This window comes from Gopherus evgoodei, chromosome 3 (assembly GCF_007399415.2).
Source record: "Gopherus evgoodei ecotype Sinaloan lineage chromosome 3, rGopEvg1_v1.p, whole genome shotgun sequence".
NCBI lineage: Eukaryota > Metazoa > Chordata > Testudines > Testudinidae > Gopherus > Gopherus evgoodei.
In genome coordinates, this window is record NC_044324.1 from 145,951,652 (window position 1) to 145,968,451 (window position 16,800).

A 16,800-nucleotide genomic window follows, 5' to 3' on the forward strand; every position below is an offset into this window, starting at 1 on the left:
ACTCTTGACATTGTAGCCTGGGGAAAGTCACTTACATTCTCTCTGGATGAATTTCCCTAGATATAAAGTAAGAATAATACTCCCTTACTTCACTGGGGTGTTGTGAGGGTTACTAAATTCAAAAAAGTTAATGAAACACTTGGATACAACCTGTTCTAAAAGTCAAATTATCTCATTACCTACTTTATGGGGGTGTAAAATTATGTTTGTAAACAGCTTAGAAGATTAAAACCACTATACAAATGCTAAGTATTAAATCAGATCATGGGTTTTTCACCCATTGAATATAAGCAATTTGAAAAAAAAACATCCAATTGTTAAAAATATGAGTGACTGACTAATGCACTGTTTCAACTGTTTATGACTTTAAAGTTTTGCCAGGAGACAATGCTCAGGGTAGCGGACAGCCTAAATCAATTACAATTCCTGAAAATGTTATCTTACAAAGAACTGACTGAATGCTGAAATCTTCATTAAATTCATTGAAAAAGATGCAATGCATACAGAATTAGTTGCAACGTTTTAGCAACAGAAAAGAAAGATCATACAAATAAAACCTGAGCAAATATTTGTCACTAAGGCAGCTTAAATGAAGTTGCACTTTGTTACAGTACCAGCAACAGAAATATAAAGGAGACTACACCACAGATGTAGCATAAGCAGAGAGAGAGAGACTAACAGCAGCACCTCAATTCTTAAACATTAGTGGTAGCCTGTAAAATTTGGTCGTACTGGCATAGCACTTTACTTAGGTTTTAAGAGATGCAAATACCTTTCTAGAAAATCTTTTCTATGAATAGACCCCTTTAAAAGCTACTTCATTCTTTAGAAACCCCACCATCAATACCCACTGCTTCTGCTACTCTCCATATAAGGCTGGGTGAAATTGTCATAACTAAAAATGTATTTACATTTTTACCAAGCCAAATGTATGAAAAACATGGCATAGGAAACAAACACTTTTGTTTCCTATGAACAAACAAAGACAGCAGACACAGTCACACTTCCAGGAACCAACCTGCATTAGCAGGTAACCCAATCATGGGGAGTTCCATTTTCAAATTTAGATGAAAAAGATTCAACATTTGGGTGCTCAAATCAGCACAAATCCAAGAACCTCAAACATTAGCCAGTTTAGCCCCACAATATCTCTGAGGTAGGTAAGAATTAAGCTCATCTGTGAACTAAGGGTAAGCAGAAAGGGTTTGCAGAAAAATCTATAGCAGAACCAGGAACCGAAGCCAGATTTCCCAATTTCCAGTCTAATCTCCTAACCAGATAACCCTCTTTTCTCTTTAAAAGGCACCTAACATTGTTATTTGGGGGCTTATAGTAGGTGTCAGTCTCAGGGTCCAAGTAAAGTTGTTTGTATAAACCAAACACACACACACAACCCAGAATGTTCATTAGCTGCTGCTAAGAGCCATAAAGGGGAGACTGGTTAGGGCCACATTGGAGTTAGTAGCAAAACTCCAGTCTGCTGGCTGATGTCCACAAATGTACACATTATGATGGACACCAACCAGCAGATAAGAATTTTAAGTTAGACCCAAGTTGGCCTGACCAGGAGGATTATAACTATCAGCATATCCTAAAGTTGTTTGGATCCAAGGTTAGAACAATTCAGCAATAACCATTTCCATCTCCCCAGGAAAGACAACATTCTTCCATTCCATTTTGATAAGCCTCTCACCTTACTGCCTCTCTTCCTCCATCATGCTGCCTCCTATACTTGGAATAGCCTCCCTATTCTAAAGCATCAATTCTCTCCTTCATCCATCTATCCAAGCAACTTCCCTCCTTCCTTGTTAATTCCTTCATCCCTCAGCTGCTGTCCTTTATTAGTTCTTACTTGTCTTATATCTCTTACAACTTGCTCTGCACAGGCACAGGATCATGCCTACCTGGAAAAAGATGAAAGGCTGGAGCCAAAGCCTGTACACAGGGAAGGTTTCTTTAGGTTTGTAAAGCACCATGCCATAAATTTATAGCATGATGTCAATGATCTTTCTGTTCTAGTAAGCAATAATCTACAGGCCATACATATACATAGCTTGGTCTTCTATCCTGGGGCTGACTCCATGCTACTATTCCAGATTAGGTCGCACAAGATGTCATACATTATGGAATTTACAATGATTCCTACTTTTGGGCTAACAGAAATACACAGTACCGAAATATGAACGCTCCAGTGTTCAAATCAGCCCAGACTTGTATCATCAATGCTTTGGAACCCAATGAAATTATATGAATGCAGCCATCTTCAACAAGTTTGTCCCCCAAGTTAAGGTACTCCATTCGTACAGATTTGCTTCCTTCTAGGAAAATAAAGAGATATTAAATAAAATAGCATATATGGCACTTAATTAACCAGACCATGACTACAACAATATCTGTTTACGGTCCATAACGTGCAAAAAAGGAGCTTATATATCATAAGAAACTTCTTTAAAGGTGAATTGACTAGTATAAGCACTACATTGTAGTTTCATCGTTGGAGACCTAGGTCTTCCTTGGTTAGGTCCATCTTACATTAAGAGTTGACGTAAAGCACTCTAAAGGAGTGGTGGGCAACTTGCGGCTCATCAGGGTAATCCACTGGCGGGTCACGAGACAGTTTTTCACACTGACCATCTGCAGGCATGGCTGCCCGCAGCTCCCAGTGGCCACGGTTTGCCATTCCTGATCAACGGGAGCTGTAGGAAGCAGCAGCCAGCATGTCCCTGTAGCCTGCGCCACTTCCTGCAGCTCCCGTTGGCCGGGAACAGAGAACCGTGGCCACTGGGAGCTGCAGGTGATCAATGTAAACAAACTGTCTTGCAGCCCACCAGCGAATTACCCTGATGGGCCGCGGGCAGCCTGCGGGCCACGGTTTGCCCGCCACTGCTCTAGAAGATATCTCCACAGGGATGCATTTAAATTTTCCAGTTTAGTTTAAGGGGAAAAAAGAAAAAAACTCTGGATGCAATAAATCTGCATGTTCTTTGAATCAGCATCTTTACACAGAGCCAGCTGCGCAGCTACTATAATTGCGTACAGGCACAATTTACTTGTGTTTTAGGCCCTCACCAAGCAAAGCACTTAAGCACTCAAGTCAACAGAACTGCTTGCATGCTTATAGTTAATCAGTTTAAGAGCTTTGTTGGACAGGAGTCTTAGTGTGCATCAATAAATACTTAGAATGTTCTATGTATAGAATTTGTAAAATATTTTCCCTTTACCACTAAAAGCAAAGACCTCAGCTGGAAGAAAGGTATACTAAGTTTCGGATTTCAGCCTTTTTACTGTAACCTTGGGTAAAAAAGGTTTGTGGTTAGAAGTTTAAAATGGGAAACTTATTTTTCTCCCTCCTTCACTGACTACAGTTTGACTAAATATTTGCCCAGATGGTGACATTTTTGAAAAGCTGCAGAAGCACATGAAAGCAAAAGGTTTCAGGGTTGGTCCTGCTCACAGCAGCAGTCCTTTCCTCAAATATGTAGTCTCATTTAATTCAGAGAAATTACTTGCTTGAATAAGGATTTTAAACTATTTTGTAACCCGAATTATAAATCAGCATTATCAGCTCTCACTTTAAAAACAACACACTCTACAACTTCATCAACTTTTCAAATAAAGGACCAAAATGAACTCAAGAGACAGAAGACGACGACTTCTCTAGAGAACCTCCAACTGAAAATCAGAAGGCTTTCATTTCCTTAATGTGGCTATGATGGCACAATAGGTATTTTATTATCTCTGCCTCCTAATTCAATGAGAATAATAATTAGTAGTGCTGAGAAAGCAAGCGAGTCAAAGTGGGGGCAAACCCACTATGATACTTCTGAAATCAGTAATACCTTCTCTTATGGACACCTAAGGGTAGCTTAGAAGTTCAACACTTAAATATTTCACTGTTTTTCAAGTTAAGCGGGAAGTGGGAGATAAATTTTACCATGTCTTATCAGTCCCCAAAAAAATATAAGGCCAAGTTTACTCTTGGGTGCCATACATTAACAGTACAGAGCAGCTAATATTGAATACAGTTTCTGTTCTGTTCAGCATTTTTATTGTGTATGTCTAGTAGAAATAACTGAACTTAAGCTGAGGGATTTCAGAAATATTATAAATTTACCTGTGCCATCAAAACTGCTCTCTCGCACAATGAGTGGTTTGCTTCTTTTCTTCATCTTCTTCCCTTTTTCTGTGGGACTTTCTGTTTCTTGAACACATTCCACATGAAACCACAATGAGACACTGAAGCCCTCAGACATGTGCGGCCAACAGTTTTGTCCCACCAAAGGCAGGTGGATTGGGGCTACGTGCCATGAAGAAAGAAGCTGGTGAGTCAAATTCTCACCATCTGCTTCCTTCTTATTTTGTGAAAACTTTGCTCTTTTTAATAGTCCTACGGTCTTGCTGTTGAGTGCACTAGTCGATTTTTGTGAAGAGCTACTGTTTAAATTTGGGCTCTTTAGCAAGGGGAAGGAGAGATATTGTAATGGACTCATATAGATATTCGTCTCCACAATCTTCAAGATACCTTTAAGTAGTATCTCCTAAGAGAAAAACCAGAAAAATAACCAGAATCAAATTGTGTTAACACTATATAGCCAATGCTAATGCGTCATATACAGCTTACATAGAAAGAAACCTCTTCATTTAAACTCAGTTCCACATTTTCAGAAGTGGCCTCTGATTTTGCATGCCCAATTTAAGATACCTTAGTCTAATTTAGAGGTCCTGAGTGCTAATTTCAAAATCAAATTGTAGGCTCCCAACATTTCTGAAGATTACGGCCAATATTTCTCAAGTTAGACACCCAAAAAATCTCATGCTACTTTTGAAACATTTTGGCCTCTGTGTCTTCTTGCTTTGTTGCTTACTATTTAAATAACATGCCTATACCATGAAGTTATTCTTCCAACATGGAACAGAATGAAAGGAAGGATATTCAAAGTCTCCTGTACAAAACTACAGATTACAGTTCAGCAAAATGGCCACAACAAGCAATAGGCTCAAACATTGTTTTAGTTAACTTGAAAGTGCTTCCTATTCACAAAACAATGGTAATTCCTGGGAAACTGGAAGGCTTTTTGCCCATGATGCAATTAACAACAGGAAGGACCTTCAATATATTATCTCTCCTCTCACCATCCATTCCCCTACCCCAAAACCCAGTCTTTCCTTGCACTTGAAGAATGAATGCTCCATCAAAAAAGTCAATTTACATTTATACCTCGCCACCTCTTCTCTCCTACTCCTTCCCTCACATTTTATTGTGCCAAGCAAAATGAATCTATTTTTCTACTAACTAGTGTTTACATAGAGTAAATGGCAGTTTTATACATTCTAACCAGTAACATTATAACATGTTATAACAAGGTCCCTTTCTTAATACTTCTTGAAAGAAATGCATATATTGATATGCCAGTCAATTTGTTCAGCTGCACTCTTTGTTGCATTAAGGAATTTTCTGATTTGTAGTATACTTACAGTACAAGGTGTTTCCTCTAAAAATATCCTCAAGAGAAGGGTTAGCTCTTCTGCACATGTCCTTGAGCTCAAAGACACCAGAAGCTCTACCAGCACTATCTGACATGCTACATAGATGATAAAAAGGTATCAAAATATGCTTAAATAAAAAAAATCATATACAATATCATAGTATATTGCTGTCATAACTTCCTTTTTGGACGACACTAAGACGAGACAGAATAAACTGACTGAAAACATTAGAACTGACATATTTTGTGACATCCTCCATTACAAATCTCAAGTTAAGAATATTAATGAATATAGCCTCACAGCTCTCGCATGGGGCAGATATTTCCAGTTGTTAAATAGGAAACCAGACAGAGGAGTTAAGCATCTTACCCAATGTCACAACAAATCTGTGGCAAAGGAAAGGAACAGAATATATCTAAAAAGGACTATAGTTCACTACACCATGAAAAATGTTTCTAGGCAAGTGGGCTACTACTTATGTGCAATATATTAAGTAACTATTCACACATAAATGCCTAAAAAGGAGAGAGTACCAAATTTTGAGTCTTATATACAACCTTACAATCAGATGGAGTCATATTCTATCATTTCTGTGACAAAAATCAGATGTAGTGAATACAGATAATTTCATCTACCTCATTTACTATATCAGAATAGGCACTTCTGGCCAAAAAAAAGCTTTTCCCTTGAATTAAAAAAAAAAAAAAAAAAAAAAAAAGTGAAATGGGAGCTGCCTGTTACCAAGACACATATCTGGTCACTTTTAGGCTGGGTTTGTAGCAACTAGAAATCACTGCTACCAGACATTTATTAGATGGTTTAAATTATGTGCAATACAGGAAAGCTGGCTAGACCACAATAAACACATCACAATTAATTCGTACGGAAATCTTAGGTAAGAAGTCACGGGTTGCTTGGGTATAAAGATATTCTCACCTCAAAAGGTAACCCTACATAAATGGCCTATGAGGAGGCTTACACTGCCATGGCTGTACCTCTTGAGGACTTGACACTCTAATATCAAGCTGAAACTTTCTGTGAATGCTAATTTCACTTCTAAACATTTAAAAAACAAATAGATGGATTCTAAAATGTATTATAGAAGTAATAACGTCATTTTCTTTTGAAGAAGCTACATGGTCATCTACAAAATAGAAACACTAAATTAACACTAATCTCTTCGGTCCAGGTGTTCAGATAACCTTTCAAATCCGCAGGTATACCTGTTTGGCATTATGCAGACTCCAATCACTCCCCCACCCAAACCACTAGAACCAAAAAAACCCAACACAGTTTTGTATATAAAAGTGTAAAATGCAAGCATACTTGGATTGTACATGTAAGTGTGGATATCTGGATGTGCCCATGGATGTGCTTGTCAATTTTGCATGTTCATTAATAATAGTTGTGGGCTGAAAGTTTGAGCATATAAACTTGTAACTGTATAACAAATAGATTACAATTTCAGCATTTCTTTAAACAAAACAAAAACAAATATTAATACCCACCATGAAAACTGGAGTCCTTCTGTATCAAGATGTTTAGGAATCCTCCCAAAAGACTTTTTACAGCGCCCTTCAAGAAAAAACTTCAAAGTTAGGTATCTGAACAATTCACATCAGTTTGAAGAGCAAAACTCAACAGAATTTGTTTTAAGTATTCCAATATATTCACAACTGATTTTGCCAAATAAAATGTTGTTAGTGATTTAATTGTGTTTTTTAGTATTTGTTCTATCAAAGAACTACTGAATTTGCTTGCAAGATTGACTAGTTCAGATGCTTCCGATTATGAGACAGCCTTTGGGATCAAGGGGATTAAAGCATCAATTGTTGAGCCACTGCCTGTCTGGCAGTTATTTGAGAACTCAATGTTCTTACAGACTACATTGCAGGAACCTATGTAATCTTTTCTGTATCACCACAAATTGATTAATTACTACCCTACAGTAATTTACTGTACAGATATGAGCAAATTACACACTCATAGGTCAAGTAAAGGTGAAACAATGTTTTAACATTTAAAACAACTCACTTTCACTGCTAGTAAAAAAAATTGCATCCTTCATAATTCAGTCTCAAACAATTTTTGCTCATAAATCACTAAATTGATTAGTCCAATAGATTTGTATTCTTTTTCTTCTTTCTAAAGTCAACATTGTGTTAGATATGGAAAAAGTATTCTTGTCACTTTCTAAAACGAAATCAAAATTATATATATTTTCTTGAGGCTTTTGAGTCTTCAGGAACGGGGTTTAAAAACTGACTAATTAATAAACATACAATCAGCAATTTTCTTTCCTCATGGAGTCATAGGTGATTTGGGTTCTAAGGCTATCCCCTAAAAGTTATTTATATTTTAAATATATTAATTTGTATTAAAATATAGGATTTTCCCCTTTTTCTATGTCATAATAAAGCCTCAAACATCACAGGCAATACAATAGGAAAAGACTACTAGATGGATGAACAATTTAGTCATAAAAATACCAGGTAAAGTCCATACAGGTAAAACTACCACAAGAGTTACATGACAATCATTTATCAAGAGTATTGTTTATATTTGTACAAAAAAGTCACAAAAGCATATTTAAAAATTAGTCACGAAGATCTCAGCCTAAATCAGATTAATCAGGTATTTTATATCTTTATTCTCAATTTGTCTGAACACAGGAACAGAACCTTGTAGTATTATTGGCGGTAATAATAATAATTAATTATATTACTATAGCTCTTAGAAGCCGCAACTGTGCTTGGTACTGCATAAACACACAGTAAGGCAACCCCGTCCCAAAATTTTTTCCATCTAAATAGATAAGATGGACAAAATGTGGCAGGGGAAACAGGAACAGAGAGATGCCATGAGTTACCTTGTCACACAGCACATCAGCAGCCAAGCCAAGAATAATACACAAATCTCAACACTCTTAGATCAGAGTCGCTAAGCCACCAGGCCTCTGCCAATGATCAACCAGAAGATTGCCCTAGGACACTTCACCAGAGAATCAAAGAAGACAGGACTAATAACAGGATGTAGATAAGAGATGGAGCAAATGAGTCTGCCATCCAATACAAAGTTATTTAGTAGCTTTAGAAATGTGTTTGTTTTTAAGACAGTAGCTGTCTGGGTCAGGTTTGCCTGTTTAGGAAGGTTTGGGGTGGGGGGACGAAGTAGAGGGAGAAGACAGTCAAACACATTACAGTAAATTTGCCAAAAAACAAAATTTGAATTCATATGACATGCCAATTCAGTGTGCAGACAGCGAAGGTTTCCTGATACAGAGGGCATTGGTTGGACCGTTCCAGATCACTGGTTCCCAGGTAGTTAATGCTTTTAATTTCAACTGTAATATTTTATTCTAAAGATTCCATTTTCATATAAAATTATCAGGACCGGAGCTAGGGGTTTGAGCGCCCTAGGCGGACGGCAATTTCGCCATCCCGCGCGCTGGTCCCACGGCTCCGCTGGAGCTGCCGCAGTGATGCCTGCAGGCAGTCCACCGGAGCAGCACGAGCAGCCGACCCTCCACAGGCACCACTGCGGCAGCTCCACTGGAGCTGCCTGCCGCCCCCTCTGGCAAAACGGCGCCAACCAATTATTCTGGCACCCTAGGCAATTGCCTAGGCTGCCTAAATGGTAGCGCTGGCCCTGCAAATGATTATATGAATGACAGACTTAACAGAAGATTTTTAGATCTTGCCACATTTTATCCTTCATGGAGACATATCTAAAATAAATTTATTATTGATGTTCCTCTGACATAGAAGGCTAAACAAAAACGTCCTCTGAATTTCTTTATTTTAAATTCTAACTTGTCTAATTTGCCCAGAATCAACAAATGAAAGACAGGCATTCCACAATTAACTTGAGCATGCTAGTTTGTACAAAAAACTTATTATGGAGGAAAAAAATAAGAGCACAAAAAGCTTCAGAAATATTTAGAATGCCCAAGACTTTCAGGAGATCACAGGCACATATTCATAGTGCGTGAATGGTCTGTCATATGTGGGGTACAGGTTTGTTTTTAACTAGTCAGTCTATTTAACTGGATTACTTAAAAGGATTACATTAGCTCTGGGGCTGTAATGATTCTTGTGAACGGTATGGTGCTAGTAAAATAGTGGAGGAGAAAACACAGGTAGCCAGAATGGAGGACCAAGAGTTATTGCTCATGGATACACAAGTGTTTGGCCTTATGCTGGAGAGAGAAGGTGAGTGAGGTAATATCTTTTATTGGACTAACTTCTGTTGATGAAAGAAATAAGCTTTCAAGTGACACAGACCTAAAGAAGCGCTCTGTCAAAAGCTCATCTCCTTCACCAACAGAAACTGGTCCAATTAAAAAACAAAAAACAAGAAAAAAAAGTATTACCTCACCCACCCTGTCACTCTAATATCCTAAGCCCAACATGACTACAACACTGGCCCGATGCTGTAACATTTTTTAAAATATGCTGATCAGCTGCAAAGCACTATTCACACAGCCCACAGTGACTATAAACAGTCGTAGGTATAACAAGGCTTTGCAAACTTGAACTCAAAATCCAGATAGATAAAACATCTTTCAGTACATCGTTTAAAATATGCTGTCTGTTAACTTAACTCTACATGTCACTAAGTTGTAACTTAGACCATGTCTACATCTAAAATTTTGCAGTGCTGGTTGTTACAGCTGTATTAGTACAGCTGTATAGGGCCAGCGCTGCAGAGTGGCCACACTTACAGCAACCAGCGCTGCAAGTGGTGTTAGATGTGGCCACACTGCAGCGCTGTTGGGCGGCTTCAAGGGGGGTTCGGGGAACGCGAGAGCAAACCGGGAAAGGAGATCAGCTTCGCCGCGGTTTGCTCTCGCATTCCCCGAACCACCCTGCAAACCGCAGGGAAGGAGACCTGCTTGCTCGGGGGTTCGGGGAACGCGAGAGCAAGCCGGGGAAGGAGACCAGCTTGATTACCAGAGGCTTCCTCAGGTATGCTGGGATACCTGATTATTCCACGGAGGTCAAGAAAAGCGCTGGTAAGTGTCTATACTTGATTACCAGCGCTGGATCACCAGCGCTGGATCCTCCACACCCGAGACAAAACGGGAGTACGGCCAGCGCTGCAAACAGGGAGTTGCAGCGCTGGTGGTGTCCTGCAGATGTGTACACCTCCTAAGTTGCAGCGCTGTAACTCCCTCACCAGCGCTGCAACTTTCTGATGTAGACAAGCCCTCAGTCATATAAAAAACCATTTCAGTTTATATCAAATATTCCAATATGAAATAATGAATAGGATGCAAGAGTATATACTTAAATATTTTCATATTTCTCTTGCACAATATTTTCATCAGTTTCCTATTAACATGCTACACAAGTTCTGTTTTGTTAATCACAATCATCTTGTACCTGTTGCATAAGGAAAGTGGCATTTTTCTTCTTTTGCCTGATGACTTTCAAAAAGCTCTGGAAAACATGGGCAAGTACATCCAGGCTTGGGTTGCCAGCTGAGAGCAACTTCAATTCTAGCATACAGATTTCAGGGTATATTAGTTCTCCTTGACTGATGTTTTCAGTTAGGTCACTGGAATAACTTGAAGGGACCATGCATTCCGCTTCTCTTTTAGTGTCTGTTCCTGAAACAAAAAACAGAAATTTTGTTAATTGTTTGGGGAATCTGTTTGTTAGTTATTGTTTGGTTTGGTTTTAAGAGTACTACTACTTAAAGCAAAGACACTTGCCACACAAACAATTGCAACTAGTAGATTTATTAGACATCTTGTGCAAGTACTTCCAGTAAGCCATAAAAATTCTAGAATTCCCCTCTTACTCAGACAGATTTAATATACACAGGAGAGTATGTCTAATATAAGGTTGCCAGGTCAAAAAGGGACCTTGGTGGCTCCCATCAGCACTGCCAACCAAGTCGTTAGAAGTCCAGTTAGTGGTGCTGCGGGTGTAAGGCAGGTAGTGCCTACCTTCCCTGGCAGCATGCTGTGCCCCGGAATTGGCCAGCAGGTCCGGCTCTTAGGCAGGTGGGCCACAGGGCTCTGCACACTGCCTGAGCCCTGGCTCCGCACTCCCATTGGCTGGGAACCACGGCTAATGGGAACTGGGAGGGCAGTGCTCGCAGGCAAGAGCAGCGTGTGGAGCCTCCTGCCCCCCCACCTAGGAAACGGATCTGCTAGCTGCTTCTGGGGCACAGCATGAAGCCAGGACAGGGAGGGAGCCCGCCTTAGCCCCACTGAGCTGCTGACTGGAAGCCACCTGAAGTAAGCCCGTGCCCCAACCCTGAGCCCCTCTGCAAACCCAGACCCTCCCCTTGCACCCTGAAGCCCTCATCCCTGGCTCCAGAACCTGCACCCCCAGACCAGAGCCCAGACTCCCTTCTGCACCCCAACTCCCTGCCCCAGCCCAGAGCCCCCTCCCACACCGTGAACCCCTTATTTCTGGCCTCACCCAGGTGCCTGTACCCCCAGCGAAAGTGAGGGAGGGGGAAATGTAGGAAGTGGGGGCGGGGCCTTGACTTCAGGGAAGGGATGAGGCTAGGGTGTTCGGTTTTGTGCAGTTAGTAAGTTGGCAGCCCTAGTCTAATATTTCTGCTACACAGATTTACAATATACACAGAACCACTGACAGACTATTGAAATTCCAACTCAACTCAATTATAATTAAATGCATCCTTTAGATCAAATTGTTATACAAAAGTAAATATTTACATTGTAGGCTTAAGATGAAAAACCATTTTTGTAACAAAAAGAACAATGGATGTGTATGTTATTAGAAAACTTAGTGTATACACACACAGACTAAGATCAGACTAGGAAATATTTTACAAGGAAGATAACACTGTAAAAAAAATTGAGCATGGAGTTATAAAAAACCACACTACTTACTTATGATCCTATCTGGAGAAGAAACTGCTTTTAGACCACAATCAATAACACACTTCAGTGAGAAAGACTGAACAGTACTTCAGAGCAATCTGACAGAAGCCAAAACTCAATGCATAAAACATTTCACCATAACATTTAGATAAAATAGATGTGAACTGTTACTCTCTTCTGCAATGAAGTTGTTTCATACTACAAAAAAAAAAACAAAACCAAAAAAACCTAAACTGAAAATCTGTTATGGTCTCTGCAATCTATTCCACTTTTGCATGTTGGGGAAAAAAAAACGTCCAGTACTTCACATAAATCACCTGGTAAAAGCTAGTCTATAAAACAGTTAAAGATGGTTTTGCCTGATGCTTGTGCAAAGTTTGCATTTACCTTCATCCTTGCTTTCACTGTCATCAGGGTTACTTTCACTATCTGCTTCATAGCCTTCCTCTTCAGCAAAGAGTTTAAAACTACAGCACTGTGATTCTTCAGCTTCTTCAGAAAGATCTTCAGGTTGGGGAACAGATGCCTTTTCAGTATGAAGAATCTGACATCCATATTTCAAAAGACAAAAACAAAACAAAATTAGAAACTTATAAGCAACGGTTTCATTTTCATTCAAAAACCCAAATGCTATGGGATCTTCCAGATCAGAATTATCTCTGCTCTTGAAAGTGAGGGAAGAGCACAGTCCATAATACCTATTGGGAAATACTGTCTCTACAAACATGAGTCAAAACTTAAATTGAAAAAAAAAAAATCAAAAGGGAGGGAGAGTATTTTCTAAAAGCAAAAATGTTAAGTTGACTTTTTTTAGGATGAGTAAAAAAAGTCCATAAAATGTATCTTAAAAACAAACAGGAAAAAAGATTTTGTCAAGGGGCCCATGTTCTTCAACTTGACTTTCTGGCATCACGAACAGTTAAAACGTGAGGATCACGTCAATCAGCTTCCTATACTGAAGAGCTTTCTTGAAAATTCTTTTTTTTTTTTTTTTTGGGGGGGGGGAGGGGCAATTTATCCTTGTTGTAGAGTGAAAAGTGAACTGAAACAAGTTTCAGAGCTATTCTCCCTGAATCAATACTATGATATATACAGCTTGCTTGGTTTTCCCTTTGTGCATAAGCACTTTCATTTATGATCAACACAGCAAATAAAACAGACATCCACTAACTTCAATGGTGTTTACATGCATCCACAAAAGAATGACTCCCTAAAGTCATTACAAATTATAAACAAGACTGCGCACATGCCCTCTGATAATGTGACAACATATGCTTTTTTATTTTATGAGTAGCACATACACACCTGATCCAGCAAACCTTTACACATACAAGTAATCCCCTTAAACCAGATTACTTGTGTTTAGTCAGTCAGTGTTATACTGTTGCATACCTTCTCTGTTTTCTCTTCAGAATGATCCAGATCAGCAGAATAATTTCCCAATGCAACTCGAAGCAGCGAATCTAACAGAGGTTTTGCCAAGCAAGTTTCAATTGCTCTTGACTGGGCAAGCTGGTCCCGCATTTCAAGTAATACGTCTTCCAGACACACACTCTACATGAAGAAAACAAGGACATCCATTATGCTTGATGTTATTCTGTATTTGGCTAAGTGAAACAAAAAATCTGTATTACATTCAGCCCCAGTATTTATGCAATGATTACTGTATCCTAATTTATTTTTAGCTTCCCCTGTCCACCATCAATCTCTTATCTAAACTGATTGAATTCCACTGCCATTTACACACTCAGCCCCATCCCAATCACTTGAAATAGTATGAAGATCTGTCTGTTACTATCTGTCAGCCAGTAAATCAAAATCTTCATACTGCTGAAGTTTAGGCAACTGGTTACTTCCCAATTAACAGTTCAAAGCTAATGCAATCAAGTTTTTAAAATAACACTTATTTCTTCCATACCCCCTTACATGTCCAGCAAGCTTTGCAAATATTACTCCTCACACACCATTCCCCACTTTACTGATTAGGAAAATGAGTCAAAGAGGTTAAGAAAGTTGCCCAAGTCCACGAAACAAATCAAAACAGTCAGTCAGATCGACCTGGTGTCTAGTCCTTTGACGTCCAATCTCATTACTAAACCTCAACCAAAAAAATGGTACTGTATTAGAAGAACATGAGTACTACCCTTTGCCTACTTCTAAAATAAGTTTTCACTGAGTTACTGGCAAAGCGGTATTGTACATATATCTTTAAGAACTTTATGTAAATGATATATTTACCTGGTGAAGCAACTCCACTTCTGCTTTCTGTTGAGTACTATTTGCGCTGTGTAGACAAATAGTCAGCAAAGCTTCCAAGAGTCTTATACTCTGAAGTGACCACTCATTCTCTTGCTTTACAGATTTCTTTAGTTCCTCAAGCTCAACCATAGCAACTGAAATTTGTTCCACTTTCAAAGAATGGTCACAGGAGATACATTCAGATACCGGTTGTCCACTAGCATCAGGATTTTCATCAAGACTGTTAAGCTCTGATTGTGTCAACTGTTTGTTCACAGTCAAATAATATGAATCGTCTTTGAAAACAGGTTCATTAGGAGGACTGGCATTTAAACATTTATTATTTTCACTTAAAGGTCTCTCCTTTTTCTCTTGCTCCTTTTCTTTATTTTTGGCAAGTTTCTGGATTATCATGATTATTAATCTATGACAAACTTCAAAACCACCAAGCCTATGGAACTGTCTCTGGAAAACTGAACTACACAAATAGATCCAACGACACATAGACCAAATGTCTGCTGCCCTGTGGATATGTTCTGGGGATGGTAAAGTAAGGCTCTCTAGTGACAGACATGGTAGCTTGTGACTCAAAGGCTCACTAGCTGTGCTATCATAGCCTGATGTATCTTCAGAATCATTAGCTGAATCCCGATCACACTCCTCTTCTTTACTTACACACAAAAAAGCCACACAGAGAAATAAATGTATCAAATTGACATGAACCTCTTGACTGACACATTTTTTCTTCTTTGGATAAGCTTTTCTGAGGCCTGCATAAAACTTGCTCAGGCTTTGAGGAACATCAGAAATCATCTGCTGGCTACGAAAGGAAGTCACTAAATCTAAAATGGACTCCTTTTGTTCATTATCCATACCCTCTAGTTCTGGCATTGCTTGGTCTTTCTGCTGATCTCCAAGGCAGAATATCAGAGTTTCAAATACTTTCAGAGAGTGACTTCTTACAGAATCTAAGTAATTCAGTTCTGTCATTTGATTCACTCCATTACAACTTAAGAACAGATTTTGTATTATCCTGTGGGAGAAAGAACACAGAAACTTCACTATTATATAAGCTGGGCATAAACAGAGCTTTTTAGATTCTTTGCTCCAGAGACACTAATAGAACACACTTTACTAGGATTCAAGAAGGGAGTTATCTTTACAGTAAAATGTATACCCAAGTATTACATACCAGGGTTGTAAAATAAAGTTAGACTGGCATCAAAGTTTACCTTAACCCCAACACTTTTCCATTTACTGCTCTTTTGGGGCTTATTAGCAAGAATCTATGGAGGACAGCTTTTGCATTACTCTAGAGTCCTGATTAAAGGATAATCCATTCAATAGTGTGAGAGAAGACACATAATCTTGTTTCTCAAATAGGGGATGCATAAATGGAAGACTACTATAATTCACTTCATGTGGATTGGAAGAACATGCTATTTAGGGCCACAAGAGTGTTTTAATTAACCTCTACAGTTAAGTTTGCTCCAGAAGGTTTGGCACTTGCCTTTATGCTACACTTGTGCCTGAGCCTCTGATGCTCTTTTTAAAAAAAAAAAACACAATCATTTAGAATTATCGAACATGCTAAATGAAGAACAATTTTGAAATATGTCATTGTCCCTATTACTTCTGTTACTCACTGGAAAGCACAAATTCCCTTTGAATATAACAATTTTGGAACATTATGTAACTACAGTTAGCAAGAATATTTGTTTGAATATGATGCAGGTCCACAAACAAATGTACTTTTTATTTTATCTGAAATATTTTACAAGCATGTTTTTGAGTCTGATGTTTTAAAACGTCATAGTGTATGCAAAATATTATGATTACACACAGATAAAAAAGCACCCTTTCATGCGTTAACTCAAATTCTACTTATTTTAAATTTCTAGGAGTGTCTATTTACCCGCACAAAAAAAGTTATTAGTTCATCCAAATCCTAACCTGAAGTCTCCGTAACACTTTTAGGAATTTATATATTTCTGTAACATTAAAACTATAGCTTCCTTCTTTCTTTCCCTCCCTGAACCAAGAATATTTAGTTGTGGAAGTAGGCTATAGAGTTTAAGACATTTATAATCTCATTTATCTAAACCAGTTCCAAGATATATACATCCTTACAAAGGTGCAGTGCCCAAAAATGGATGCAGCACTCCAGCTGCTCTCATTTTGACCTGCACAATAATTTTTCTTTTAGATTATAG

The 16,800-nt window shown here is 38.6% G+C and overlaps 1 protein-coding gene across 1 annotated transcript in view; it reads right to left on the minus strand.

Moving 5' to 3' along the window:
* Positions 1 to 16,800, minus strand: part of LYST (lysosomal trafficking regulator) — a 167,555-nt gene that overhangs the window by 101,319 nt on the left and 49,436 nt on the right. The window contains 8 exon segments of the mRNA XM_030556944.1: positions 2,174 to 2,318; positions 4,115 to 4,538; positions 5,476 to 5,582; positions 6,996 to 7,062; positions 10,872 to 11,098; positions 12,737 to 12,893; positions 13,742 to 13,903; positions 14,588 to 15,620. Of these exon segments, the coding sequence (XP_030412804.1) occupies positions 2,174 to 2,318; positions 4,115 to 4,538; positions 5,476 to 5,582; positions 6,996 to 7,062; positions 10,872 to 11,098; positions 12,737 to 12,893; positions 13,742 to 13,903; positions 14,588 to 15,620 (2,322 nt within the window).